Source organism: Drosophila mauritiana, chromosome 3L (genome assembly GCF_004382145.1).
Source record: "Drosophila mauritiana strain mau12 chromosome 3L, ASM438214v1, whole genome shotgun sequence".
Taxonomy (NCBI): domain Eukaryota; kingdom Metazoa; phylum Arthropoda; class Insecta; order Diptera; family Drosophilidae; genus Drosophila; species Drosophila mauritiana.
In genome coordinates, this window is record NC_046669.1 from 21,301,105 (window position 1) to 21,328,724 (window position 27,620).

Consider the following 27,620-nt stretch of genomic DNA (forward strand, 5'->3'; position numbering starts at 1 on the left):
GAAAACTCCTCACGACGGCGATGAAATTGACGTATAAAGTCAACGGCGTCAACAAAGTCGCTCTTCCACTCCGCTTTTCCGTTTTTCCCAACTCATCGCCGAGCACATGACAGCACTTTTGAGACATGTGTGTGTCACGTTCAGCATTTAGCATTTATTGTGTCTGTATCTGTGTATTTGTTTTCTATTTTCGAGATGGCCCAAAATTGAATTGAAAAACTGGCCGAAAGGTGCCTAGGAGAGCTCTCCCGGTTGGGGAGACCTGAAGTCGACTACGGCGATTGTCCTTCGGAATATTAAAACATAACTCGCTGCCCGCTTGCCAGAATTTTAAATTAAGTTGAATTGAAATGAAACGTAAATGAGTTAGAAACCAAAGTTATGTCTGCGTTACTCCTATTTGCCAACTCTGATGAAGTTGGCTGGGGTGAACAACAAGAGCAGAGGACGGATGAGCAGATTCTTTTGTGATTTGTGGCTTTGTTTTTGTCTTGCAGGAAATTAGAAATCTTTTCACACAGCCAAGCCACAGCCAAGCCACATTTACCATCTCTGACGTCCTCGGTGTGTGTGTGTGTGTGTGTGTGTGTGTGTGGAAAGCCAAAGAAAATTAGAAAGCAAACTGGTTTGGTTGCCATTACAGACATTGGCATTTTTATGTCGAGTTAATTAAAAGAAAACTAGTTATGCTAGTGTACGGCTCCTTCTCCACCAAGAAAAAGTCATTAAAAAGTGGGAATGGAGTCGGAGTCGTAGCCAGACTTCGTGTGTCTGTCACACAGTGCGTATGATTGATAATGAGTTGAGAGACGGAAACGAGTTGGATGGGGCGGAAGAATAGCGTTTTGTTGAGGCATCTTCATTTTTCTCAGCCCATCCTGTCTGGCCAATGCCAAGAATGCACATTTCTTGCAGCGAAACCAATTTTTTTATTGCACTTGGCACTCGGACGCTCGCGGTTCTCTCTCCTAATCCTTCTCCCATAGAATCCCCCATTGTGTGAAACCAGAACTGTCATTGTTGTTGTCCTGCCGGCTCCTGCTGCGTAACTCCTTCTCCTCCGCCGCCGACCTTCAACTGCGGTATTCCCCGGTGTGCAACCTTAAGACATCGCTGCGGGCGTTCCCCAGAGTCGAGCAATAGATATTAGCATGGGTTTGTTCGGTGGCCGGGATGGAGTGGGAGGGAAAACGACTGGTTTCCAATGGTGGCCCTATTGTCATACCTGGGGTGCAATTTACATACTCCCAGCTCAGTTAGGCAGGACGCAGCTCGCAATTCCAGAGTGGAAGAATAGTGCTACGTGGTGTATCGTTCATCAAACTTCTACTCATTTGCATAGGCAGCATCGCAGTTGGTCTGGCATTAATAACCACTTAAGCTGGACTTTCGGATAGGAGGAGAATTACCTCTGAACATTCAAATTGGGCATGGCCCTGGAGCAGCTTTTTCTATTTTGCCAGTTATCCTGGCAAAAGTTAAGTGCAGCGAACTCGGACAAATTATGCGCATTTTCGGTGGGGAGTCCGAGCTCCAGAATGGTATTCCTCTTTCCGTCTAGGTGAGCTGAGCTGAGCCACCGTTACATGGGGAATTAGTGCGCATAATTTCATAAACAACTCTGCCATCAGGCATCCCTGATGGGGATGGGCATGGGTATGGGGATGTGTGGTGCAGGGAGTGGGGAGTGGAGCCAAGGGAAATGACAGGAAGCTTTTGGTAGTCATCGCGTTGGTCGCTGCGCAAATATTTCTTGTGCCCCCCGGGAATCATTTTTGCCTGATGCCGATGTTGCCGGCAACATCGTACATATCCGTACATACTCATACTCGTGTGCATGTGAACACGGGGTACATCGAGTTATGCTGGGAATTCGTGGACAGGGGAGGGGAGGGAGCCGGCGAAAATTTGTACGAGTACGAGTATCTGTACTAAATTGCATATGAAGTGATTTCAAGCGTAAGAAATGTCCCAGCGACGGCAGCGGGAGTACATCAATATTATATGTACAATATGTATATATCTGTATCTCGAGTACACACCCATATGGGGCGCAGCGTTTGGAATATGCGGAAAAACTTGGCGCAGGTTCAAAAAAAAAAGTCCGAAAAACAAGAGAACAAAAACATGAAGAATTTCATATCAAAATTACAAACAGGCCCAGGACAGTGGCCAACTCTCCGCCAGAAAAATGTGGATGATGAACGAGTCCGGCTGGGGGACCTCTGTCCCGTTCGCATTGTCGTTGTTCAGCTTGGCCAAAAGTGCCGGAAGTCGCGAACTCTGCATGGGAATGTGATTAAATGCATTGCTGGCACTGTGTGCATATACTAATTTGACTAATTTCGTGATTTATTGGGCCGAGTGGAAAATTAAAAATTTCTTAATGGCAATTACACTTTAGAAATGCCCAAAATGATTTATGCGTGCCAAACTAACCGTTTCAATACTCTTCTGTCTCTTTGCAGCTTAGGCACCCAACAAATATACATCTCTAAATGCATCAGCTAAGCAACAGTATTCTTGCTCAACAATAAATATACGAAAACTGTGAACGCGTAAATACAAGAAATATTTCCGTAGCCGTGATTATTTGTTGCATTTGAATAAGAACTTCGAAGATACGGTCAGCAGTCAGAACGCAGCGAGCTTAAGCCAACAACGTAGTACGACTAGCAAAAGACACCACCAATTTAATTTTATCTAGAGAAACATACAATACGCATACGCAAGCAAAGTAGCCAAAATATCTATATGTTTAGTACGTGTATCGCTCATTTATGATTGATATACTCGCATAGCAAAGTTATATTTACAAATCCCACAACATAATCGCAAGTGAGCCCGCAAAGACAACAACTGCTGCGATACCGACCGCCGAGTTCGGTCAGATCCACATACACTTTCATCCAAACCGAGTTAAGACAAAGCCAGCAAAATAGATACCATGGAAGACAATAACACGAGCAGCAGTGCGGGCGGTGCGTCCATCAAACACGAGGATCCATCGGTGACACTCACAATAAGGCTGATTATGCAAGGAAAGGTAAGCTAAGTGGACTTAAGCCTAAGGTATTTTAGAAATGCACCATTAAGACTGGCGCACCTGCATATATAGTCTATATAAGTATATATGCTTATAGATTTCATGTGTAGGTATGTAAAAAGAAAGCAATCTCTTTGAAGCCACTCCACTCCCTGCGACGTCCAATCAAAGTGGGCAAACCCGTAATATAAACGCTTTTATGCACACCATTGAGCTCTGACATCTTAAATATTTATGGAACTCTTTTTCAATTCGCACAAAATCAATACACAACTGCGATGGGAGGGCAAACGAAGGGCATCGCGGGCAGAGCAAACATTAATGAAAAAATTACACATTAACGCGTGAATTTTGTATGCAAATTACAATTAAATACGCGCCATGTCACGCATTTAAGGTAGATGAAATGGGGGGCAGTGAGTGAAAAGTCGGAGCGGGAGTCGGGGAAATATGTATGTGTAGAGATACACATTTATACACAGGGCCATAAAAACGAGGCGAAGTAAGGCACTGGCTATTAAACAATCATTACGGCTCCCAGATATGAGCTATAAAAACAAAAAACAGAAACAAATAAAATACACCTCTTTATAAATTGTTTTCATTGCCCACAATAACAAAATTCGAACATATCATATGTGAATGCTGAGCGGAGAAACGGACATTCAGGACCAGCATAGCAACTCACTCGCCCCGCGGGACGACAGGTTAAACCAGTCGCAAAAAGATGGCATATAAAAATAAATATTTAAATATTTACCGGTACGAAATTAACCACAAATCGAGGACAGCAGCGCATTGTGTGTGTGCTTTAATCAAGGGACATTTTTTGATAGCAATTGCTCAGCGCAAATACCCCGAAGCGAATCTCTTCTCTGGCTGGAAAAAAAAATGTATGTGAATTGCGCAGGGTTCAATTGACGTAAATGATGCGATAATAGTTGCATTCAAATATTGTTTAATCAATATTTATCAAAGTACGGCGACAGCAATTATTGCGCTGGTCTTGATTTTGGATTTATTCAAGATTGCCAAAGAGCGAAGATATCTATTGAACTGCAGCCTCTTTATTCCACTGACTTATTTGCTGCAGTCAAAGTAGTCAGCTATGAGCGGCTTTAAACAAAGAGCTAGATAAGCAGACACTAAATAGCTGCTTATTTATTTAATAACAGTCAACAGCCATTAAAAACTATTATTCAACGACATTAGCCGCCAACAACAATCCAGAAAAGGCTGTCACGCAAATCCGCAGCATCGTCGTTGCTTCTCAAGTTGAGTTGAGTTAAGATGCGATGCGATGAGAGGCTTGCCACTTGAGAGATCTTGGCCAGAAGATTGGAGGGGGCGAGGGAGCCCAACTCCCCCAGCACGTGTTGGGCAGGCAAAGCCGTCATTTGTCTTTTTCAGTTCGTTCAGCCCGGCTGAAGTTGATTTGCAGCGGGTTTTCAGTTGCCCAGGCATCGATTTAATTATAAGTCTTTGGTCGTCGTTGAATATTATTTTTATCCCACCAAGATTTGAGGGGCCGAGACAGGTGCAGATAAGGCGACAGCCGGCCGGAGTGCAGCGAGGTGTGGGGAAGGGGCTCGTTACATGATGTGCCGTCGAAAATTGGCAAAAAGGCCAGAAATATGTTTAGACGCGACAATTTATAGCAAAAGCAGCAGCAGCCAAGCACACAAAGAAGCAAATTAAGCCAAAATGGAGTGGGGGTAGTGTGTTTCTGGCAGAGATTTGGCTACCTGGTGTGGAATCCCTTCGCCGATCGCGGAGCTCGTGAGTAATTGCGCACTTTTGGGCTTTTACACAATATGGCTGAATAGATATTGTGTAAATGCAAATGCGAATTCTGCACACTCGCCGAGATTTTCTTTTCCTTTCCGCGCGCCATCACAAGGATTCGGGCAATAAATTCACAAGACACTTTTGTGCGGCGCCGACATAGAGACTGAGGCTGTCGCCCGTCGTTGTTGCTGGTTGCCTTTGATCGATAGTTATAGATTAGCATGATTTATGCGATTTTTTCAACAGCCGCGCAGATGTGAATAAATTTGAAGCGCAATGCAAATCAAGTGGCGAGCAGGAAAACGAGCCAACGAAACGCCAGCTCAGCGCGGCGTATAAACAGCCAAGAAATGTCAACTCGGTTGGCTTGGAAATGAATTGAACACAAATCTCGACAGCCTTATCGATATATGTAGCTTAATTGCCTTTAAATAGGGAAGACTGTATTTTATTATTGTTGCTATAAGATGAGATGAGATATAACTAATGTATTGTTGGGATAGGTTTGGTTTCACAAGAGGGGATTCTTGTTTGTAACCATACTTTAAAACAGTACATCACCATGAATTTGCGCTGAATTTTCAATATTTAATATGTACATACATACAAAACGAGTTAAATAATATTGAACTCGATTGCCTTTTGTGATTAATGCGAGTCATCATCGCATAAATCTGCAAGCCGGGCATAATTGCAATTATTCATTAATGAAATATTGAGTATATAATCTCTGTGTGGTAGGTACAGTCAGCGACGCAATCGTATGCACTTTCAGGGCAGGGAGTAGTGCAAGGCCAGAGTTGCCATTGTTTCGCAAGTATATATATTTTTTGATATTTTCCAGCGTCTCTAATTAACTTTGGCTCATTATTTCCATGACGAAAGTCGCACTCAGAGTCTGGGTCTGAGTCAAAATCGCAGTTGCAGTCGCGTCCAAAGTCGTGATGCAGTTAATTAATTTATGAAAAATGAAAACTGGAAACCGGGAGGGAAAAACAAACAACTTTGCCCAGCCATGCAATCGAGCGACGGAGTGCGCAGAGGAGGAGCACCTTTTCCTTTGTTTTTGGGCCCGGCTGTTGGGTTTTCTTCAAATTGCTCGTTTTTCTGTACACCTTTTTATTTCTTGGCAGCCATACGCAAATTGCATAGAAAGAAACCGAAATGTGGGTTGCTCTCTCGCCTAGAATTGTCAGGGCAGTAGACAGAGATATTTGTTGCAGTTTGCAGTTGTTCTTATTTCTGAATCATGCATTTTTAATTAGTGAAATTGCACGACGCCGTCGACGGACGGCACCTTTATGCGAATTTTCATCGCAGTCTGCCACATTTCCCAAGCACTTGTCTAATTTTAATTAACTATTTTCCGAAGCGTCCGTCTAACTTCGGGGCTTGGTTGTGCGTTGTGCAATGGATTTCAATACGTTCGATATTAGAGCTCTTGTTTTCCTCGCCACAACTCACAACTACGTATATTTTGCAACTCAATTACCTAAATTAGGGCTCTGAGCTCTCCCGGAGTGCAATTCAGTATCCCTTCGCCTGCAGGAGACATTTCTCATTCGCCGTGCGTTGTTTTCGTTATTTAATCAAATTAAAAATGTTCCACTTGCTGCGTGGCATGGCCCTGTCCAGCATCCAGCATCTGGCCCTGGCAAATTGTAAATAATTTAATTGTACAATTTTTTGCGTTTCGACTGCCTGCAGCAGGAGCAGCAACAAACAACAGTGCAACAGTAAAAGACTACAGCCAAAAATGCGAATTGAAAAGTTTGCAGGGCGACAAATGCGCTGGATGATTTATTGGATGAGGTGGTGGGGAAGGAGGTGGTGGTGTGGAAGGAGGAGGAGCGGGAGGGGAAGTGGCACATGTGTGCCACAGCAGGCCATATGTGAGCTCCCCCACCCTCTGCCAGATTGCATTTTCCAGCATTTGTGGCAAGTTTTTCTTGCATTTTTCCTTTGCAACAGCAAACTGCAGCTCCCATAAATGGTTCTCACGGTTTCGCAATGGCTGTCGCAGATTTTTTGTGCCGCTGATGGTGTTGCTAGTGTGGCTGCTGCTTTGTTGCTGCAACTCGCTTATTTTTATACAATTTTCAACGCCGCCACACATTAAGACCAAAAATCGCAGAGATCGGAAGGGGGAAAAACATGGGACAAGTCATGCTACTCCAACTATTTTCGGTTGTTGTCTGAGTTAAAGTTAAGGCCAAAGCTGCTTGGGATTGTTTGCTTTTTCTCGTTATTTTCTCCGTCTTTTTACTGTCTGCTCCACTAACATCAAAAACTCTTTGCCCCAACTCCCCCATTCAGCCGCTTTTATTGTGGCCCGCAATTAGCGTTGTCCATTCTTCGGGCCTTAGCTTTAATGCGTTTTCAGTTATTGTTTGTTTCTCTCCTCCGATGCCATTGTTATTGCCATAATCTTTAGGGCGGACAGTCCATGTTTCGCCCTTTGGTAATAAATGGAACTAGCCAAATGTTGTGCTTGGCTGGATATTGTGTGGGAAAACACAAAGAGATGTGCGCGAACAATTTAAGATGGGTTTGCCGATCTAAATACGATGATTATGCAACCAATGTATCTACCAGTGTATATGAACCAGAATGGGTTTTTCGATAGTGTCAAATACTATACTTATATATATATATATTCTATATTCATAAAATAACATGCTGCATTGCTTCGGGGTTTGGTACTTTGAATTTGGGATCATTTATTGGTTTTCATCCTCGTTATGTATTCAGTTTATCAAAAGCTCACATACAGTCTAGTCCCATCCACAGTTTTAACATTGTTATTCCAAGGCTTATGTTGGCGAGAGACCAAGCATCCAAGTTGTAATAGTCCCTTGAGCTGAAAAACAAAGCGAAATCAATAACAACGAACAATCAAATCTTATTTCCTGACCACAGGACGGAATGTGGACATGTGAATGTGAAATGGCTGCCCGCCGCCTGCATGTCAACTTTCCTATGCATATTTTATGCAAGCAATCCCAGCCAGAATCGGTCTGAGCCCAACGAGCTGTGTGGCCCGAACCCAAAACATTCAATCCGACAAAAGGCAGTCGAAATGCTCCAGCCGGGCCGAACCGCAAAGTGTTTTTCGCATACGAGAGTCGCACGCATGTGGAAATCGGAAAATGCGAAAATGGCAAATGCCAAATGCGCTGGTTCATTGTTGCAGCAGGAGCTGAGCTGTGCGGAGGAATGCTGTGAATTTAATTGCCGGCAGGGAAGCCATTCGCACAGTCGAGCAGCGGGATGTTGGTGGGTGGGTTGGTTTTGGTGTTTGTATGGATGAGGCGGGTGAAGTGCGCAAAGGCCAAATCAATGCAATCAAGTGAAAGTCCCGAATTTCGCTCTATTCACTGTAATAAAACGGCGTCCGCGGATTTAGGACGGACGATAGGAAAGGTATGGGGATGAGATCCGATTTATGCAAATTGCGCAAACTTCTGAGCGGAGCGGAACTGAACTGGCCCGCAATCGCAGCGGGATAATTGAATGGAAGCTACGCAACGGTCGGATGGGGCATCTGAGCGGCTTTTGCCCACATTATTAATGATGATGATGACGAGGCCGAGGCGCTGATGAGCAGCCATCAACCTGAATGGCTACGAGGGCCACCGAAAGTGCGTAGTCTCTAGGCCACTCCGCACTTAGATGTCGTGGCGCAGATACAATTTACATACATAAACATATCTGGGGCAGCTAACTTGTCCTATAAATTACACTGGTCGCCGAGAAATTCGTCTATGAGTGCAGACAGGCGTAGAACGCATCTGAGTTGGGTTCGACGATAATTACGCCAATAATTATGCCAATTCGCTCTGACATTTGTGTACAATAAATATCTATACTGCCCAATGAACTGCCTGCATCCATTTCGCTCTCGTGGGCATAAATATTCTGGCGAAGAGTGGCCAGAACGCAAGCAGCGCATAAAAAACCAGATGATGTGAGGGGAAAGTGAGAGAAGGGGCTCGCTCGAAGGCGGAGGCAGTTTTCCCTCGCACATTGTTTTGCCCAGATTGCATTTTGTCTGGCAAGCTGCCCGTATAAAGATGTATTTGCTGACTCTGGCTGCGCTCTTTTGGTCTTTCAGTCTGGCACAATGGATTGCTGCACTTTGGGTTTGTGAAGGTTGTTCTATGGTTTATGGCCAGCAAATTGAATGGCTGCGAGGGGCAACATTTTAAAACGACCAAATAAATGGCTTGAAATATAAATGGGGTGCACACATTGAACATAGGCAATCAGCCAGTAGTCGGCTTGAAATCCGTAAATGAATGTGCTATTCTAACTAGATTTATATCTAATCCTTTAAATTTCTACACAACATATTTTAAGTTTACTGATAGCAATGCATTTAGCTTTCATTTCAACGACGAAGCTTCCCTTGTTGAACTCCTTGATATGTGGCAATTGATTACCCTAGCCGCAAGGTGGGAACCATGCTCTTGCTGCGACACAATTGCTACCCAAAAGGAGGATATCTTTTGACCATTCCCTCTTTGTAGCTCAGCTCCTGTCGTCGACACTGCGCTTTCAATTTTCGCAATGGTTTTTGGTTAAAAACTGAGTTACTGGCTGTGGCAGTGCTGATATTTACAATCAATTAAAACGCGTAAAACGCGCTGGCCGCAAATTTCATTACGTGCGACAGTTTCCAGCGACGACAGGCGACTGACTGTGAAAGGGAAATGGGATCGCTTCGGGCTGGTTGGGCTGGTTTTCTGGCTGCCACTGTGGGTGACGCGGGTGCGGCGCGTGTGAAATGCTTTTTGTGGCAATTAAATATGCAAAAGTAGTTACACACATACGCAGAGCCATCGCTCTTACGTTGTATGCTCCGGCATAATATCACTTAATATTTAATCAAATTTGAGCATCGTCGCTGACAGTATCAGACAGAAAACAAAAATACGAAACTCACTTAAAGGTTTTTCGATGTCCACAAAGTGCCGGGGTGGCTCGAGCCAGATACATCTTAAAAGCATTTAAGAGTTTCTTTGCACCGTGTTTCCCAACTATAGTACTCAACATATAATCGTTATTTTTCTCTTTTTGCAGGAGGTTGGTAGTATTATTGGTAAAAAGGGTGAAATTGTCAACAGATTTCGTGAAGAGGTAAGTCACTCATCATAAGAGCTTTCAGATGTCAGCAACTAATTCGGTATTCTTCACTAGTCTGGTGCCAAAATCAACATTTCGGATGGCTCATGCCCGGAACGTATTGTGACTGTGTCTGGTACAACTAATGCAATCTTTTCGGCGTTCACGCTCATTACAAAGAAGTTCGAAGAGGTATGTGTGCGGTACAATTGGCCATTCCCTATCATAGTCGCCCCCATGCCCTAGCGTTCCCGGTTCACATTACTAACTTCTGACCCGTTTCAGTGGTGCTCGCAGTTCAATGATGTAGGCAAAGTTGGCAAAACTCAAATACCCATTCGATTGATTGTGCCCGCCAGTCAATGTGGATCGTTAATTGGTAAGCGGATTGAAAATGTAAATAGTCACCACACCACTAATGCCATCAATTCACACTCGGGACAGGCAAGAGTGGTTCAAAGATCAAGGAAATTCGTCAGACCACGGGCTGCTCCATTCAAGTGGCCAGTGAAATGCTACCCAACTCCACAGAGCGGGCGGTTACCTTGAGCGGCAGTGCCGAGCAGATCACCCAGTGCATCTATCAGATATGTCTTGTCATGTTGGAGGTGAGTTTGCTTTACACTATTCGGGAAACTACCTTGAGTAGAGTTTCAGTCGACTAAGTTTGTTGGAATTCCCCTATTATGTCCGCAAATTAATAATTTCTTTCCAAACAGTCCCCGCCACGCGGTGCTACCATCCCGTACCGACCAAAACCACAGGTTACTGGCCCCGTCATCCTGGCTAATGGACAGGCTTTCACCATCCAAGGAAACTACGCGGTGCCCACACAAGAGGTATGTAGGTGGACGTCTGGCCGAATTCTCACCCAGAAAACTAGGCTATACGTGTTGTTAAGATCAGTGAACAGTGTTGTGTACTCTATTGCTAGCCACCGCAGCTATATATCTCGCTCTGTCTCTATCTTAACCGACCCCACATGAGTCCAGCTAAACAATTTCGTATCTATTTGAGTTTGCCCCGACCTAGCCCAACTATCTTTTTGGTTATTGCGCGACTTCACTTTCTGTTTATCCTCTTAATATTTCTTCATTTTATGTTATTATATTTCTCTGTCCGTATTTCTCTCTCTTTCTATTTCTCTTGTGTTTCCGCCGATTATCCAGTGCCAGTTACCTTGCTCTATAGACCCCGATTATCATTTCTCCGTAATCTCTTTCTCCGTAATCTCTTTACTTGGAGACCCTGATTGCCGTCCATAGAACACCTCCTGCGATTTGTGACCCATTTCTGACCCTTCTGAACCCAACCTCACAATCTACTGTACCGATTACCGTTAAAGTTACCGATTCCAAAACCGATACCGAACCGATTACCGCTCCCACTCGTCGTACCCATGAGATTCATCTATTTTCAAGTCCAAGTGGTGACCCCGAACAGTGAACTAATGTGTTAACAAACTTTACAGCCATCGAATCGACGATTATAATTAACGAAAATATTTGAATTAAACTTTAAAATATGTACTTTTGTTTTGCTTTTAGTTTCTTTTGCACTCTCTTCTCTCAGGTTAAGAGCGTGTGTCTGCGAGGAGAGTGCGTGCGCGTTCGGTCTCTCTCTCAGTCTGCCCCGGCACCTGTCTCTGTCTCACTGTGAGAGTCTGCGAGAGTCTCCGGGAATCTCCGATCTCCGAGAATCGCATCCGCAGCATCCTGAGGGGAGAAGCCTTGGGTTTCTTCCGCCTCAGTGAAAAGTGTTCAAGGCGTGGCGAGGCGAGGCGAGTGAGTTCGTGTGAAAGAAAGAAAGAAAGGCTCGCGGGGAGCGGGGGCTCGAACTCTTTCTCTTCACTCTCTGCTCAGTCTCTCTGTGTCTCTAAGTTCTGTTCTGAAGAGGGCTCGCTGGCAGCGTGTGTTAAGAAGTATGTTCAAACTACACTAGTCCACCTTTCTCTCCAAACCCCATCTACGTACATATATCCGCCATAACTATCCAACCCGAACCGAAAGTAAACATCTATTAATCAAATCCTCGACACACGACAAGATCCACAAAAATATAAACTCCTATAAACTCTTTGAGCGCCAGCTAACTAATCGTATCGTATCGAATATTAAGTAATTCAACTCCCATCTTTATATTACTATATTCACTTATTTGCCAACGACCTGCGTTCTCTTGATGTCTCTCATGATTTTCGTGTAGTACAGTCAATCATTAAGATTTAGCTCTCTCTACAAAGGACTAATCCATATGAATAGTCAACAAAACTGCGGAATTCACCTTTAAAACAATTTAAGCGCATATGCATATTTAGATGAGTTGTCACCAGAACCACAATGCCAAAAGCCATTTTAACAACAGCATACTGATCCAATACCATCCTGCCCGAGCCCTACATCTCTTACACTCTTATACTCTCTCGCTTCTCTCTTTCCATCCTAATCTACAAATATTGTTTATAACTCTGTTCAAAATCCCATGTCAAAATCGAATTTTGTGCTCTACAGAACCGCAGGAAACAGCAAACAACAGCTAAAACAAACAGCAAACAAATTAAATTCCACGCAATCCAATTCAGGCCCCAGTACAGTCAGTCTCGTCCACTAGAGTACAGTACAGTACAACAGTACAGCACAGTAAAGTTCAGTTCAGTTCTCCGACCTTCAGAGCCCCCTCGCCAGCCATTGCCCCAACGAAAAATAAAAGTTTCTCAAAACTAAAACAGACAAAGTTTTTGTTGTCGCATCAAATTCAATTAATGTCCAGAAAAAATGTAATAAATCAAAAACTAGTTGTACCATCCATTTGCGATATCTCTCCGTCTCTCTTCCACAAATCGCTCTCTTTCTCACTCTCTCCTCCTGGTCCTGGTTATTGTCGGTGTTGGTTTACAATTCGTTAGCCTAATGCAGGCAGTAGTGTGCAAAGCCCCCACAGTTGTCAATTTCGTTCACAATGGGTACTGTTTTCCAGGGTTAACTTTTTGAGCTGCGGTAAAATGTATTTCTATATAATAGAGTACCCAATGTGATGTTACATTGCAATAGCAGTTTAGTCAGTTGGCAACTGTACCTCATCCCTTGCGAATCTGTCGGCATTGGTTGTTGTATGAACCTTAAAACCCTGGGATCATCCGAGCCCTAAAACCGGACCCTCGAAATCAAAGTACAAACCTTCTTAGATGTCTTCATTTGTTTTTAGTATGTCCATCCCCCCCTGGTATCATTTAACATTGTTCTGCGTTGCAACGAACCCCGTTGAGAATCCCCGCCTCCACACCAGAAACTGCACACACGTCTCGAAAGCTTTCTACAAGAGTTTCTCTAGCGATACGTCTATATTTAAACATGTATCTGATAAGCTTACATCTCTCCATAGCAACTACAAAGTTAAGATCTTAACCAACTTGCTCTGAAAGACATTTATTTGTGGTATACAATATTCGTTCTTCTACTTTTCTTTCTTCCTTGGCCACATAATTTGAATCGCAATAACACACGAAACACAATTGTAATTCCACACACGCACACCAAACACACACACACAACCGTAATGATCAATCAATCAATCAATCGAACATAGACCTGTCCAGTATTTCCACTTGCCCTGGCTACCGGCGGCCTACATGCTGGTATCTCAGGCTTGGCGGATCCTTTGTTAAAGGGGGCACATTTACAAGGAGCGATACCAGCACACCACCATCACCTACAGCAAATGCCCGATGTGAGTTTTAAGCTATCGATGCGATTCGGTTCAAGAACACGAATATCTCCACCAGACTCTTGAAAGAAACTGTACTCGTTTAACCAATATAATCAAACGCAACATGACTCGAGAACCCAACTCCGCCAGGCAGAGCATGATGATGTGCCGTCCCCTGCCCAGTCACCTGCCTGCACTCCCTCACATCACACTATTGGGCACTCAGAAAAACAGTCAAATGTAGGCTAATAAATTCCTAGTGCTGAAAGGTTACCAATTATATCTGTGTGTTAAACTATAACATTCTATAGATTAACTAAATTATCCATTCATTGTATTTTCCATTGAAGTTCATTTTAATTAGTTCAAATACGTTCATTTCTATTATCGGTTTAAATAACTGAATCGGCTTTGGGAAAACTTAATGCTGATCGCTGTTGATTATTTTTCTGAGTGTACATAGTTGTGTTCATATGTTGCTGTTGTAATTCTACCCTCCTCAGTAGCCCCCAGTTCCGGTTTTTGTAGCTTGTATACCCAGTTTACTACCTTTGGCATTTCTTTTACGATCCCCAGGCGGCGCAACCGCTGGCCGCATTTCAATGACATTGGGCCAAACTGCAGCTCCTTGGCCAAGTCCAGGTCCCTGAAGTTGTTGTCGCCACAGAGTCGTTGGCCGAAGTCACAGTAAAAATCAGACCGAGGGGACTTGGAAAGCAAACCCCTCATCCCAGCCAAAAGTCATCAAAAAATGCACTTATGGTCCCATCCCGCCTCTCTTTCCTCGCTAAAGCTAAAGTTTTTCGTAGTTTTGGAAATTGTTTCAACTTGTTTTCTATCTATATCTGTATCTGTGTGTTAGCGTTCTTATATGTACTGTCTGTGCTTGGCAAGAAGTGTTTGTTAATATGCCAACACACGCAAGTTTGTATGACAGTTTTTGCTAGATAATCCATTGTAGTTTCCCCCTTTCCGTCCCCTCCCACCGCTCTGTCACTGAACTTTATTGAGTTGCGATTCATTTTTGGGTCATAAAATATTTCCATGCGCATGTTTTATTTGTTTCATTTGAAATTCGTATTGCATTTTGATAAATATTTCAGTTCTCGTTTCCTAAGCTCTCACGCAAACACGCCTCCCACTCAGGCACACACACACACCCACCCAGATGCATCTGCCAACTCACACATGCACACAGAAATAAAAGCACACAAAGCATTTGAATATTGTATGATTTATTTGAGATTTTCTCTATCCTTTTTTGTGCGCTCCTCTCTAGTGAATCATCTGCCACCATTTTCCCTTTTCCTCCCCGCAGCATTCAGATGCAATTATTTGAAACATATTTGCAAGTGTTGCATTTGATTTGATTAATTTATGGAGCGCGTGCAGAGTCCCCATTTTTCGAGCCCCAAAGTCACCCCGAATCTTCACCCTTTCGAGTCCTAGTTTACATGCACATGTGTGCGTGCGTGCGTGCCAGTGTGTGTATGTTATTTGCTGTAGGTGTTATTGGTGAAAAGAGGAAAACAAAAAATACTCGAGGAAGCACTGAATTTCGCCTCAAGGAAGGGCAACCTAACCCAGATTAACATAAATAAAACGGAAATCATTTACAAAAGCACTAGCATACTTTTCGGAGTAAAATCAAGCATAAACATCAAAGATATTTAGGACACGTCGCCCTAAATCCTAATGGATTCAGTAATTTGTGTGAGAAGAACTCAAGCCCAAGCTTCCTCTAGGTGTATTCCCTGTAAAGCTATTCAATGTGTCCACTTTTTTGTCTATCTCTCTCTATCCTTGTCCATCCATCTATTTGCCTCCGTATCTATTATTATATTTCGTATAGCCAACTTGTAAATTGTGTAGAACCATTATCCAGAGCAACACTCGAATTGAGGCTTTAGACTGCGGAAAGCCAGATACATACATACACATCAGCTTACACCGCACAATAAATACTTACATACACTCGTTACCGAACTCCTGGATCCATGTACAAAGAGAAATACGATCCCACTACAACCAACCTCATGGTGTTTGTAAAAAGAGCTGAGGATGGAGCATAATCTTGTATCCCGTTTGCTTTTCCTATTGCATTCTGTTCTTGTATCTATTTGTTTGACGCTTTTCCGTTTCCGTTCCAACCACTTCCCTTTTGTTATGTTCCATCTGCGTTACCTGTTACTGGAAGTTGACGCGCGTTGTGTTGTGATCTTGTGATCTTTCCCTTCCCCGAAAACAGCCCCGCCCCCAGAAAAATAGATGATAATTAACCCAACTGTATACATACACACACACCTTAACCCACGAAGCCCCGGAGCCCCAACGAAGAAGGTGCACTCCGAATCTAATCCAATCTAATCCGTTTCGTACTTTTGTCCCGCTCTGCGAACAGGTGGCCAAGAACCCGCTGGCCAGTCTGGCCGCCTTGGGCCTGGCTGGGATGAATCCGGCCAGCACTGGGGGCATCAACCACACAGGTGAGTTGAGCGCTTCTGCGGCCAGATGCCAGACAGATTTCCAATCTAATCTAGGCTCTGCCCCAGCAGCCTTGGCTGCACTGGCCGGGTCGCAACTGCGTACAGCGAATCCCGCGAACCGAGCCCAGCAGCAGCAGCACGAGATGACCGTCTCAAACGACCTGATTGGCTGCATCATCGGCAAGGGTGGCACCAAGATCGCCGAGATTCGCCAAATATCCGGCGCCATGATCCGGATCTCCAACTGCGAGGAGCGCGAGGGCGGCAATACCGACCGCACCATCACCATCAGCGGCAATCCGGACTCGGTGGCCCTGGCCCAATACTTAATCAATATGAGGTGAGTGGCTCGATCTTGTTCAGCCTTCCATCAGCTATCTCTCTCTCTCTATCTGTATGTGTGAGCGTTTGTTGCTTGTGTTGTTGTCTAACATCAATTTTGTCGAATTGACTTGCTAATTGACAAAGAAGAAAGAAGGTATAAGGAGGTCGTCGGTCGTAGGTGGTAGTTCGTAGGGTATAGGCCAACTCTCAGAGGCGGAGTGGCGGTGCGTTCATATGTACAGCCCATGATGAGTTGCGGGGAGGTGGGTGGGTGGGCTGAAGTGCAAAACGGTGCAGCGGTAAAGCGGGCGGGCGACGGTCGAGTCATTAACACAGTTCCGTACGTAGCCTAAGCCACACACATGTCCTAGCCTGTAAGTCGTAAGCCCGGCCAAAAGCCAATGCCATTGCCATTGCCATTGCCAATGCCCAAACTAGCACCACAAATCGTATAATTTTCCACCCTCACACCCCTAGATCGTAGTTCGCATCGAACGCTAGCCTAACCAACTGTTCTAGCTAATAGAAAACTATAAATATCTAACTGTATAAACCTAGCATCTAGTCTTACCAACCAACCATGTATAATATAAAAGTTCAGCAGGCCCCGGCCAAATCCGAGGATGAGCAGGAGGCGAATGATTATGAGGAGGATGAGGCCTGCACCGAATTAATCTACGCATCGCACACTTTTCACACAACTGAAAATGACAATAAAAAAATGAAACTGGACCTGATCCAATTGGTACTTCAAACTGCAGTTCAACTCCAAAACGATCCAAAACCTCACCTCCCGTCCAAAAAACAAACCGACCCAGCCGAATCCCACTACCACCTAGTTCATCCTCCAAGTCAATGATACTCTTTCGGTCCATGCCTCCCCATTAAAAGCAAACAGCTCACCAAAAGTTTTCTACTCCTACCATCCAAAATTTGAACGCCGCTCTCCCACCAAAACCCCCCCAAAATGGCTAAAAAAAAGCACTTCTTTTTTATCTCTCTCTCCGTCAACTCCGAACCGTTCCTCCACACAAAACCTCCTTAACCTTTTGCATAACAAAACACGAAAAGAATCAAGAGAAGATCAAATGAAACCAACTCAATTCCACAAAATCGAAAAAGAACCAAATGTTTTGAAAATACCTATACCCTGCCAAAAAGCAAAAAAGAAACCGAAACAAATACCAACAATATCCCAATTTGTTCCTTTCTTTCTCTCTCTCTTTCTATCTACCTTAACCGAACCTCGTCCACAGTGTTGAGCTGCAGAAGGCCAATCTCCTGGAGCAGGCCCAGGCCCAGCAGAATGGAGGTGCTGCCGCAGCTCCCGGAGCTGCTGCTGCCGGAGTGGCGGCAGTCGCCGGAGCAGCAGCTCCGACCTCGGCCACAAACGGAGCTATCACGACGGTGACCCTCACCAGCGGCACTGGTGTCGTGGGAGCCGGTGCTGCAGGAGCCACCGGGGTTGCCAATGGCGCAACTCCGGCGGCCAACGGCGGCGGCAGCAATGGTACCATCTCTGCCACCGGATACGCCAGTGCCAATGGCGGACAGGCCACAAATGGATCTGTCGCAGTAAACCCGGCAGCGGCCGCCGCCCTGTCCAGTCCTCTGGCCTCGGCCCTTCAGCTGCTGACCAAGCCGGGAGCCCTAAGCGCTCTGTCCAACCTGAGCGCCCTCGACCTGCTCAACCTAACCACGCTGGGAAACACTAATGGGGCCGGAGCCAATCCGGGCGGACCGCCAGTGCAGACGACGGGCGTAAATCGGGCCAAGGGTCACTATGCCACCTCCCGGTTCCGGCAGCACCAGACGGAGACTGGCGGCGAGGCGGAGAAGCCGCGCAACAAGTTTAATCCGTACTAGGGGTAGGGCTGCAGCTGCGTCAGCTGGAGAGCAGTGGAGTTATAGTCCCGTAGTTATATAGGATTTCCATGTTAGCGTTGCGAAAGCTTTAGTCTTTAGATTCTTGAAGAAGAAAAATTGTATAAAATTCGTTTTAAACTTATGTGGTATGCGTACAAACTGCAAACGTATTCATATTGTATTGAGATTCGTATTCGAAGTTTCAAGACAATTCTTACATCTAGTTAAAGCACAGTATCATCCCAGTTATATGTAGACAGAACCTACGCAATATTTATCAACGTTTTTGAAAAACAATCTAACCACAACAATAAGAAGTCACACTTAGATCAGCCGCATAGGGCAGCTAGAGATTTGAATAATGGATCAGAATCGAAAATCAAGCACTTAAACCATTTTGTGTATCGAATACGTAGGGACAGGGTCATCTGTGTATGGCCCGATTGAAATATTTTGACCAAGTGACCAAGGACCCTAGTGGGCGCTATAGATTTTGGACCCCAAAACTTTTGATAAATGCCTAGTATGACTTATATACACCGGTACATAGAAATGTATCGAACATAACAGAATTTGCCAAATTTTAGCGCATCCCCTAGTAGCGTTCTTCGAAGCTTTAGATTAGATTAGATCGCGTTTATCGGATTCGAATACCGAATATCGGATATAGAGCAGGTACCGAGCATAAATTTATCCTCAACAGCCAACAATCTTTACCCAATCCATTCATTGTAACATAAAACACGATCCAATACTTATAATCCATTGTACTCTCTTAGATCGTAAGCACTAACGTATTTTTCCTATATATACGATTATATTATTTAAACATTAAGCATAAAGACCCAAAAGCCATTTTCCGACTAAGGAAGCAGCAGCAAAGAAAGTGAAACAGACAGATGATGAAATAAAAAAGAACCTTCTATAAGAAGTTTACAAATAGAAATTCCAATGCGTAAAGCCCCCGAGCCAAGAGGAAACGATGAGATTTGAGCTCTGAGCGCGGGGGATCAACGACCTTTATGGACCAATTCGCTCTAATTGACGCAATCCACGCAATGAGCGTACAAAAACCAACTATTTGAATAGAAAAACGAACACACTGAGAAACACATGAAAACGCTTAGAAATGGCGGTCAGAGAATCATATTCAAGGCGTATGTTTTGCAAAAGGAGAATTTTTGAAAAGAATTGAAGAGAACGTTATATTGTATTAGACTTTAAGTCTTCGATTGTTTATGGAATTTTATTTGTTGGTTTTACCAATTTTCCCAACCCCAATTTTGTATTTATTACGCGATTGTAAATTTTTGTTATTATTTGTAACCAAAACACTTTTGAATTGGTCAAAAATAATGTTGAAAAGTATTTGGAAATTTGATTTTCTCTACCTTAAAGTACACGAAATTACTGTAGCTATTTTAATGGAACTTGATATGATTTTCTTATTATTATATTTACCGGTAGTTCTAAGAAGAATGACACATTATTATGTATCGCATTCAGCTAAGCGGGCTTACGATTTTATAACCAAATTATATTCCTAAATATTCATACATACATCTACATACATACATACCCATGCATACATAAACTAAACTTATATGCGAACATACTTATTATGGCTCATTAACACAATGTAGTTAAAAAGTGAAGAAGAAGCGTATAAACATTAAATCGTATAATTAATTATAATACTTTTGGTATTAACGAAAATAGGCACAACTAGAAAAGGCTTACCTGTAGAACAACAACAGCAGTAGGAACTGCAACAGCGTCGGTAACAAAGCAAAACAGTTTATATGCAAGAAAACATGATGGAAGACACATGAGTTTGTAATAAAGTGAAAAATGAATACTAAACGAATTCCAAAGGGGCGCCCCAAAATCTTCTTAGTCGTGGGAGGGGAGTTACCGTTGTGGCAGAACGTTTTGTGGAGGTGTCCAATCACAATCTCTTAATGCAACTCTTCCTTTCTCCTTTCAGAATATCAATGGAGACTGCTGGTCTGCCCATACCTGGTTATCACTACATTGCGCCCAGTGCAATTGTTAAAACACCCATTCACTAAATGCAACAATCAACCGCAAGCTAAGCAACAGCCACAGCATCAATCCGAAGCCGTAGGAGGACACCGGTGCATCAGGAGCAGGAGCGGGAGTAGGAGCAGAAACAGGAGAGGAAGAAGGAGCAGCAGTAACATGAACGTCAAATGTTAATTCATAAGCAATATAACAGAAGCGGCAAATGAAGGAGAACTTAGCTCATACATTTGACACTGTCGGCAATCACACATTGAATACATTACTGAATACACTCATACCCACGGACACACTCACAGACAGACTCGAAGAGAAGCATACATACACGTTATATTTATTCATTGATTCTTATTAATTATGATACTTTCATTAAGTTTTAAATGCAAGGGCAAACAAATACAAGAACTTTTATGTTAAACCGTTTTCAAGGGGCCCAGCGGATAACGTGGGGCCACCCGAAGTAAGAACAGAACAGCAATTAATTGTAAGATTAGTCAAAATGAAGACAAAATAAAAAGTATAAGAATCAATTAACCACATACAATTAACATACGAGAAAACAAACGAAAAGGCAGAACTTTCAGAATGCAGTTAATTGTAAGCTAATCAATCACTTGTGCACGAGCATGACCAAAAAGGAGCGACAAACACGAGGAAACAAAATGTTTGAGCACTAAAAGAACGGATATGAATGAGACATTGAACAGACAAGCAGCAAACAAACCAAGCAAGCAAAGACAGACAGACAGAAAGAAGATGATCACAGACACCACATAAATTTAAATATTTACTGCAAATTGCATCTAGCTTGATGTTTGCGTTTGTTAGTTTGTTTATATGTATACATATATATTATATATAGACACGGCGATGTATTGATATGATAATTTTTATTTTATTATTTCTATTATGGTAATTGTTATCGAAATTGTATTTGTGATTTTTGAATATGTTTAGACTGATGTGCAAAATTGATTCTGTTTATTAATTACAAGTAAACTACATACATATAAACAATTATGGACTAATTACTAGATATCTTTCTCCTTCGTTCTATATTCTAATCAAATTACTCATTTATTCAAAATTAGACTTAATTTGTTGGCAGCAACCAACTCGATAAACGAACATCTATCTAACTAGCAAAGGGATTTACAATTGAATTTCATATCAAAACGTTGTAGTTTCTTTTGATTGGTTTCTAGTGAAAATGCCTGCTATTGGTGACCACATTAAATTTACATACAAATTAGCGAAAACAATTCGAGTTACAATAATATTTTTTAAGCACTTTTGCGGCGATTAAAAAGACTTTTTGAAGCGTGGAAAAAACGAGAAATGGATTTAAATATTATATTACAATTATGCTTAAATTAAAGTATAATTTAAATTTATTAGCTGTTAAATTTATATGCAAATCGAAACTTAAAAACAAAACAAAAAAGAACCACAACAAAAGAGAACATCAAAAATAAATTGATTTTCAATGTTACAATTAAATTAATTTTATTCTAATTTAGTTTATAGGCTGGGCAGTTAAAACCAAAAAAAAAAACAACAAAAACACAAGAGTGGTAATTACTTTAAGACACACTAAAACGTTTAGTTACTTATACACACTAATTCACAATAAAGCCTCTGAATATGAGCTAAACGGTTTTGAAAGCCGAAGGTGAAAGCGATAGAATCAGTTTGCAAATGGCAAAATGTGTCAAATTTTATTATACATATTAATTATTTAGTAAGAGGAATTATCAAAGCATAAAAGAAAACAAAAAACATATCCACTGCAAACGAAAACCAATCTAACCACAACTTATTATATTAACCAACACAAAATACAGAAAGATGACATTATGAAACCGAACAATGCATACATATATAGGCAAACATATCCCAGAGAACGCAATGAATGAATCTTTATAGATGTCTATGATTTATAAATTTTCAAAATTTTATCGCGGTATTTGTTTTGACGTGAGGAATTGACTAAAAAACCACTCAAAAGTGTTTTTTTTTTTACCCTGAACAACTTCACTTGTCAACCCTCGAAATTGAACATAAGTTTCATCAGTCATTCACAATTTTACATCTTCCGCTCACACAAGAAAGACAAACTTATGAACAACAAAACTTGATTACAGGAAATTGTTAATAGCGTAAAGTGTAAAAGTATAAATAAATGAGCATATAAACCAATTTAAACAATAGGACGAGCCTAGCCCAAAGCTAGCCCTAGCTCCTCTTCTTGAAAAACCGATGAACTATTTGAGGATCAAGTACCAGGCAGGCGGTGGATAAATGATATCATACGAGTATGGCGAAACTATTTCGTGATTTTAGTGACAAATATATTTCGCTGACGACAAACAATTTGAAGCAATCATTTTGAAATCAAGAACTTCGGTTCCCAGCTTAAGGTGAACCGGAAGAAAAAAAGAAAGAGAATATTGAGAAACAGAAATGGTAAATCAGTCAAGAAACCGTATATCTATATATAAATAAATGATATATATATATATAAATATACATAAATTAAATATATACTTATTATGTACACTTGTATTTAAATGTATTTGAAATATTTAGTAAATTTTTTGCGCAAGTTACACAGAAAAAAAACAACAAACAAAAACACTAAAAAAAGGTGAGGGCGGCTACGGAGATAGACGGGTCAACAGTGGCTAACTGGGATTATTTGTAAAATAAACTAAATGAAAGGGATAATTAATTTATGTGTATGTGTGTATAAGAGGAGTAGCTCAAAAGATTTCACAAACAATTTTTACTAAATATGCGTGTAATTAATGTAATTATTAACGACATTTTGTTGATAACTTGTAAATTTGCAAAGGAAAAATACGTGTAAGAAAAGCAATTTTAATGGTGCCTTAAAAACCAACCAAGCAAATTTCTTCTAGCCTGCCTTGCCTGCCCCCCCTCAGCGAACTCAGTACTCAACTGGATGGCATGTGAGTTTTCCACTCCTTTCTCCCACTCTTCTCGGTACTTCCCAGGAGCTCTAGCTCATCCTTGATCGATCGGATCAGATCGGGTCAGATCAATTGGGAGAGCCCGCCGATATCGTGCGATATGCAAAGTCAAAACAAAAAAAACTTGTTACCGTTTCGACATAAGAACTTATCCCTTTTAGCGACACATGGTGACCCACAATTGCTCAAAGCTATCCGAGTCTGTGCGCAGTTGCCCGTAACACATCAATCCGAATGCGAATTTGAGTCCGAGCTCCACTTGGATTCGGTCGAGAAGCGAACTGAGCTTCAAGTGCACGTAGTGGATACGATTAGGACACTGAGGCCCAGGAGAATATTGACAACTAGCCCGAACAAATGATTACCCAGAACACAAGCAAACAAGAACATATTATTAAACTTATACAGCAAATACATATACAGCAAAAACACACATATTAATGTTTCTCTCAGTGTAATTACAAATCACTTGAATGTATTTGCTCACATTTTTACAATACATGTCGAAGAACTCTACACAATAAGCAACAAACGTAAAAGCATTTAAGGCACTTGATCGGTCGGTCGGTCGAATGAATGAATGATGGATCGTTGGATGGATGCAAGGTCATTGTTAAAGGAAACACAACTGTAGGAAAAGAGTCTAGGAGTATGAAAAGCAGTATAAAGGAAAACCAATCCAAAAACATATTTATATACAAATATAAAGCAAAAATGAAACTTAACATTAAGGTATTTTAGATATTCTTATTTAATATCCAGAAAAAAGACAAGAAATTATACGAGCGAAGTTTTAATTTAGGCGCAGAGTTATGGAGAGAGAAATGGGAGATCGGGTCTAAGTAATGAACAAATATACGTGTATTTAACTAACTAAATATCGGTGTTAGAATTGTTAAGGAACTCCGATAGGATCTGAGAGAGGAAGCTGGAACGCAAGGAACGGGGGAGTGTATTAGGGTCTGCCCTACCAATAATTCCCGCAGAAGAATGCTACCAATCCTGTTAGTCGAATCAGTTAATTACATACGAGTATCCATTTTAGTTGCCACATTTTCGCGTATGAGTCGCATACACAAAGACAGATGGGGAAATATAACTACGTGTATTCCAATTCATCAAAGCAATTGAAGAATTAATAGAACACCTAGGCAAGCATAGCGCTACGGCCACTTGCCACTAGAAATATACGAAACATCTAAGGTTTCTCAGCATAACAAAGTGAATCAAAGCAAAAGCAAATATCGTTCATAATATCTTATAGCCCTATGTACGTAGAGTCACAACTTAACCACTGGACACATCACATGCATGCATACACATAGACAGGGCCCCGTAGCTTCTTCAGACAATATCCATAGGTATTTGCCCGTATCCCTGGTTACTGGGTATAGGGTATTCGGTATTGGAATCGGATGGAAACACTTCAACTTCAGTGGGGGTTTTCAATGAAATAAGCATATGTTTATATATATGTGTGTGTTTATATATGTGTAACTATAATATAGTTACATAAACTATATATAGTTGAAGATCTCTCAATCCAAATATGGGAACCGAAAACCAAGAAGGTCACTGCATTCCCTTGTTAATCAGCATGTGGATTATGAAGGGGGCAAACTATTTGCCGCCACGTCGTACTCTCTCTTACTCTCACCTTTGGAGAAGACGAAAAGAATGAATAAGCAGCATTAAATTGATAAAACTGAACAATTGGGATCAACTTATATTTTAAATATAAGATTAAATTGTAAACAAGAAAAACAACAAACAAACCTAGGCAACCCCTTAATTAAGCCCCGGAGTTTGTAGAAGTTACGTAAATCTAGCACGTCAAAAACGTAGAGGAGAATCACACAATTTGTGCCAAAACAGTGAGGTAGAAGACGAATAGAAACCAACTTGAACTGGCCAAAAGCGCAACAGCAGCCACAAACGAGAACACAAAGTAAATGTAATTCTTTGCTTTTTTCGGGGAACAACACAGAGGAATTATACGAATTTCAATGGATTCACAGTCGACAGAAACAGAAAGCTACTCGCAAAAGTATTTAAATGTTCACATTTGCTCAATGCAAAGCACTTAAAGGAGCTTATTTAACAAAAACCAAACCAAAACCAAACGAATACTAATTCATATAGATGTGCGTAATCATTTCCACATAGTAAATAACATTCAATCTGGCTGTACTCGCAGTTTTATTGCTAGAAGGTGCCAAAGATCCCAGATGAACCAAAGCTAAGTTGGACGGCAGTTCATTCCCCATTGGTTTCGTTGCATACTTTTAGGCGAAACTTTGAGGCGTTCAGACTTGCGTTGCACTTCGGTTAACCCTGAGATTTTGTTGCTCTTCTGCAGACTCAAGACGAAGGGGCAAAAGGCAACACAGTCGCACCTTAAGTAAATTACCGAGGAAATGGGTAAATTAAAAGTAAACAAAGCAAAAACTAACTAGACATATTTACAAGTTGAAGAAAACTGCAAGGCAATCATATAACTAGAGCTTCAATAATAAAAAAAGGACAAAAGTCATAACGGGGAGTAATTATGGCTATGAACCCAGTTGAAAATGCCTAGAGAGTGTTTTGGATGAATATATATTTGAGCAATACTCACAAATGAATTAAGCTACTTGCGTTGTTATTGTGGTTAAAGCAAAGTAAAAAAAGAAGGGTTAAAGAACAAAACCAAAAGTTAGTGCCAATTTTTAGTGCAAATTTTTGCGTAATTGTTTTAATTTCAACGTTATTTAAGATACTCCACAGTAAAAAAGAAGTAAATGCAAACGAACAGTTGGTTTCAGAACCACCAATTTTTGGGAGACTTTCAAATCACAGACACCGCGGACCTAAAAAAGGACCGACCAGGACGTCGGACTAACGTAAGGCAAACGCAAACCCACACGTAGCACCAGCACCGCATAGTTTTCGATCTGAACCAAAGTGTGTAGTGTAGTGTAGAGGCTAACCAACCCAAATACGTTTAGATACATAACATCGTCACCACTCCACTTTGCACCCATAGGTTCCAGGGTACACTTGGCAGGCATCAGCCGAACAGGAACTCTTGCGTTACAGTACACTCAAAACAAAACTATGGAACATACATACATACATACATAAGCCTGTAAGGAGAACCGATGCAATGTTAGAGCGGCTATCTCAGATATAGATTAAAATTAAGCCATAAGTGAAATGAATATTGTTTATCTGTGTACAACAATAATATTTAAATAATTCTTAAATGTGTATTATGACTCTAAAGAGAACAAGCCAAACCGAACCACACTCAACTGAACCCATTGACACACGGCTATATCGAAAGGGACCTGGGGCAGATTCGATCAGAGTCGAAACCCCACGATCAGTGACGGATTGGTTTGATTTCAGACCCGGACAGCCCTATAGACGATGCTCTTCACATGTTATCCACAGGCCCGAACACACAGAACTTAATCACAGTATAAAATTCTTAAATAATGGCGAAATGTACAAGAAAATATAGCGAGCGGAATAGCGAGTTAAAATAAACAAAGCAAAGTAATGTGAAACAAAACTCGAAAAGCAAACATTATTTACAACATATTTACAATTCTATAAATTATATTTAAAAGTATTTACATATATACCAAGAACAAACTCAATGTGTAAGTACGTGCGACCCCACAAAGAGTGCAAACGAACCCAAAGAGAACACGGTCTCACACACACACACACACATCAACACCACATCTACACCACTCACGCATACGCAGGCATCGCCATCAGGGTGTAACGGTACAGGACGAGCGAGCAGGAGAGCGGCACTCTGGGACTGCCTTCTCTGATTACTCCGACACTCAGATACCCTAGAAAAAGCATTAGACACACAGATGTGCAATACGACAGACTCGAACACACAGTCACACGCAAAGTTAAGTGCATTATAATTGAATTTATAGAGCTAAACGAAGCTACTAAGTGGAATTATTTAAACTGATTAACTGATTATGATTATTATTAACGATGCATACGCATTTACTCACAACTCATATACACACCTATATATAAATATATATATATATCTATATACATGGCATATATCGCTGAAGAATATTTTCGTTGATCAAACAATCCATATAAGCAAATAAATTATAAGTTATCATATACCACATCATATCGAACACAAACATTACTGCAAGTTTACCCAACCAAAAGAAATTGTAGGAAATCAAGATCGATTTTTGAAAGCTACGTAAATGTGTT

The 27,620-nt window shown here is 41.7% G+C and overlaps 1 protein-coding gene and 1 long non-coding RNA gene across 17 annotated transcripts in view; one reads left to right on the forward strand and one right to left on the reverse strand.

The window, feature by feature from the left end:
* LOC117140838 (poly(rC)-binding protein 3) overlaps nucleotides 1-20,979 on the forward strand; it is a 45,990-nt gene extending 25,011 nt beyond the window's left edge. Inside the window, exons 2-11 of one of the 16 annotated variants that reach the window (XM_033303959.1) lie at nucleotides 2,469-3,046; nucleotides 9,917-9,973; nucleotides 10,034-10,150; nucleotides 10,244-10,337; nucleotides 10,403-10,566; nucleotides 10,678-10,797; nucleotides 13,544-13,684; nucleotides 16,065-16,149; nucleotides 16,204-16,489; nucleotides 20,327-20,979. In XM_033303959.1, the coding sequence (XP_033159850.1) occupies nucleotides 2,948-3,046; nucleotides 9,917-9,973; nucleotides 10,034-10,150; nucleotides 10,244-10,337; nucleotides 10,403-10,566; nucleotides 10,678-10,797; nucleotides 13,544-13,684; nucleotides 16,065-16,149; nucleotides 16,204-16,489; nucleotides 20,327-20,411 (1,248 nt within the window). In that variant the 5' untranslated portion in view covers nucleotides 2,469-2,947 and the 3' untranslated portion in view covers nucleotides 20,412-20,979. Of the gene's footprint in view, nucleotides 1-2,468; nucleotides 3,047-9,916; nucleotides 9,974-10,033; nucleotides 10,151-10,243; nucleotides 10,338-10,402; nucleotides 10,567-10,677; nucleotides 10,798-13,543; nucleotides 13,685-16,064; nucleotides 16,490-17,729; nucleotides 20,207-20,326 lie in introns of those variants that run through there. The other 15 variants (XM_033303948.1, XM_033303950.1, XM_033303951.1 and 12 more) reach the window with 15 other exon arrangements.
* Nucleotides 7,523-9,614, reverse strand: LOC117140840. The gene is made up of 2 exons (XR_004459438.1): nucleotides 9,456-9,614; nucleotides 7,523-7,694 (listed from the first exon to the last, which is right to left on the reverse strand). It is a non-coding gene; the product is annotated as an uncharacterized LOC117140840 (long non-coding RNA).
* Nucleotides 20,980-27,620: the final 6,641 nt, after the last annotated feature.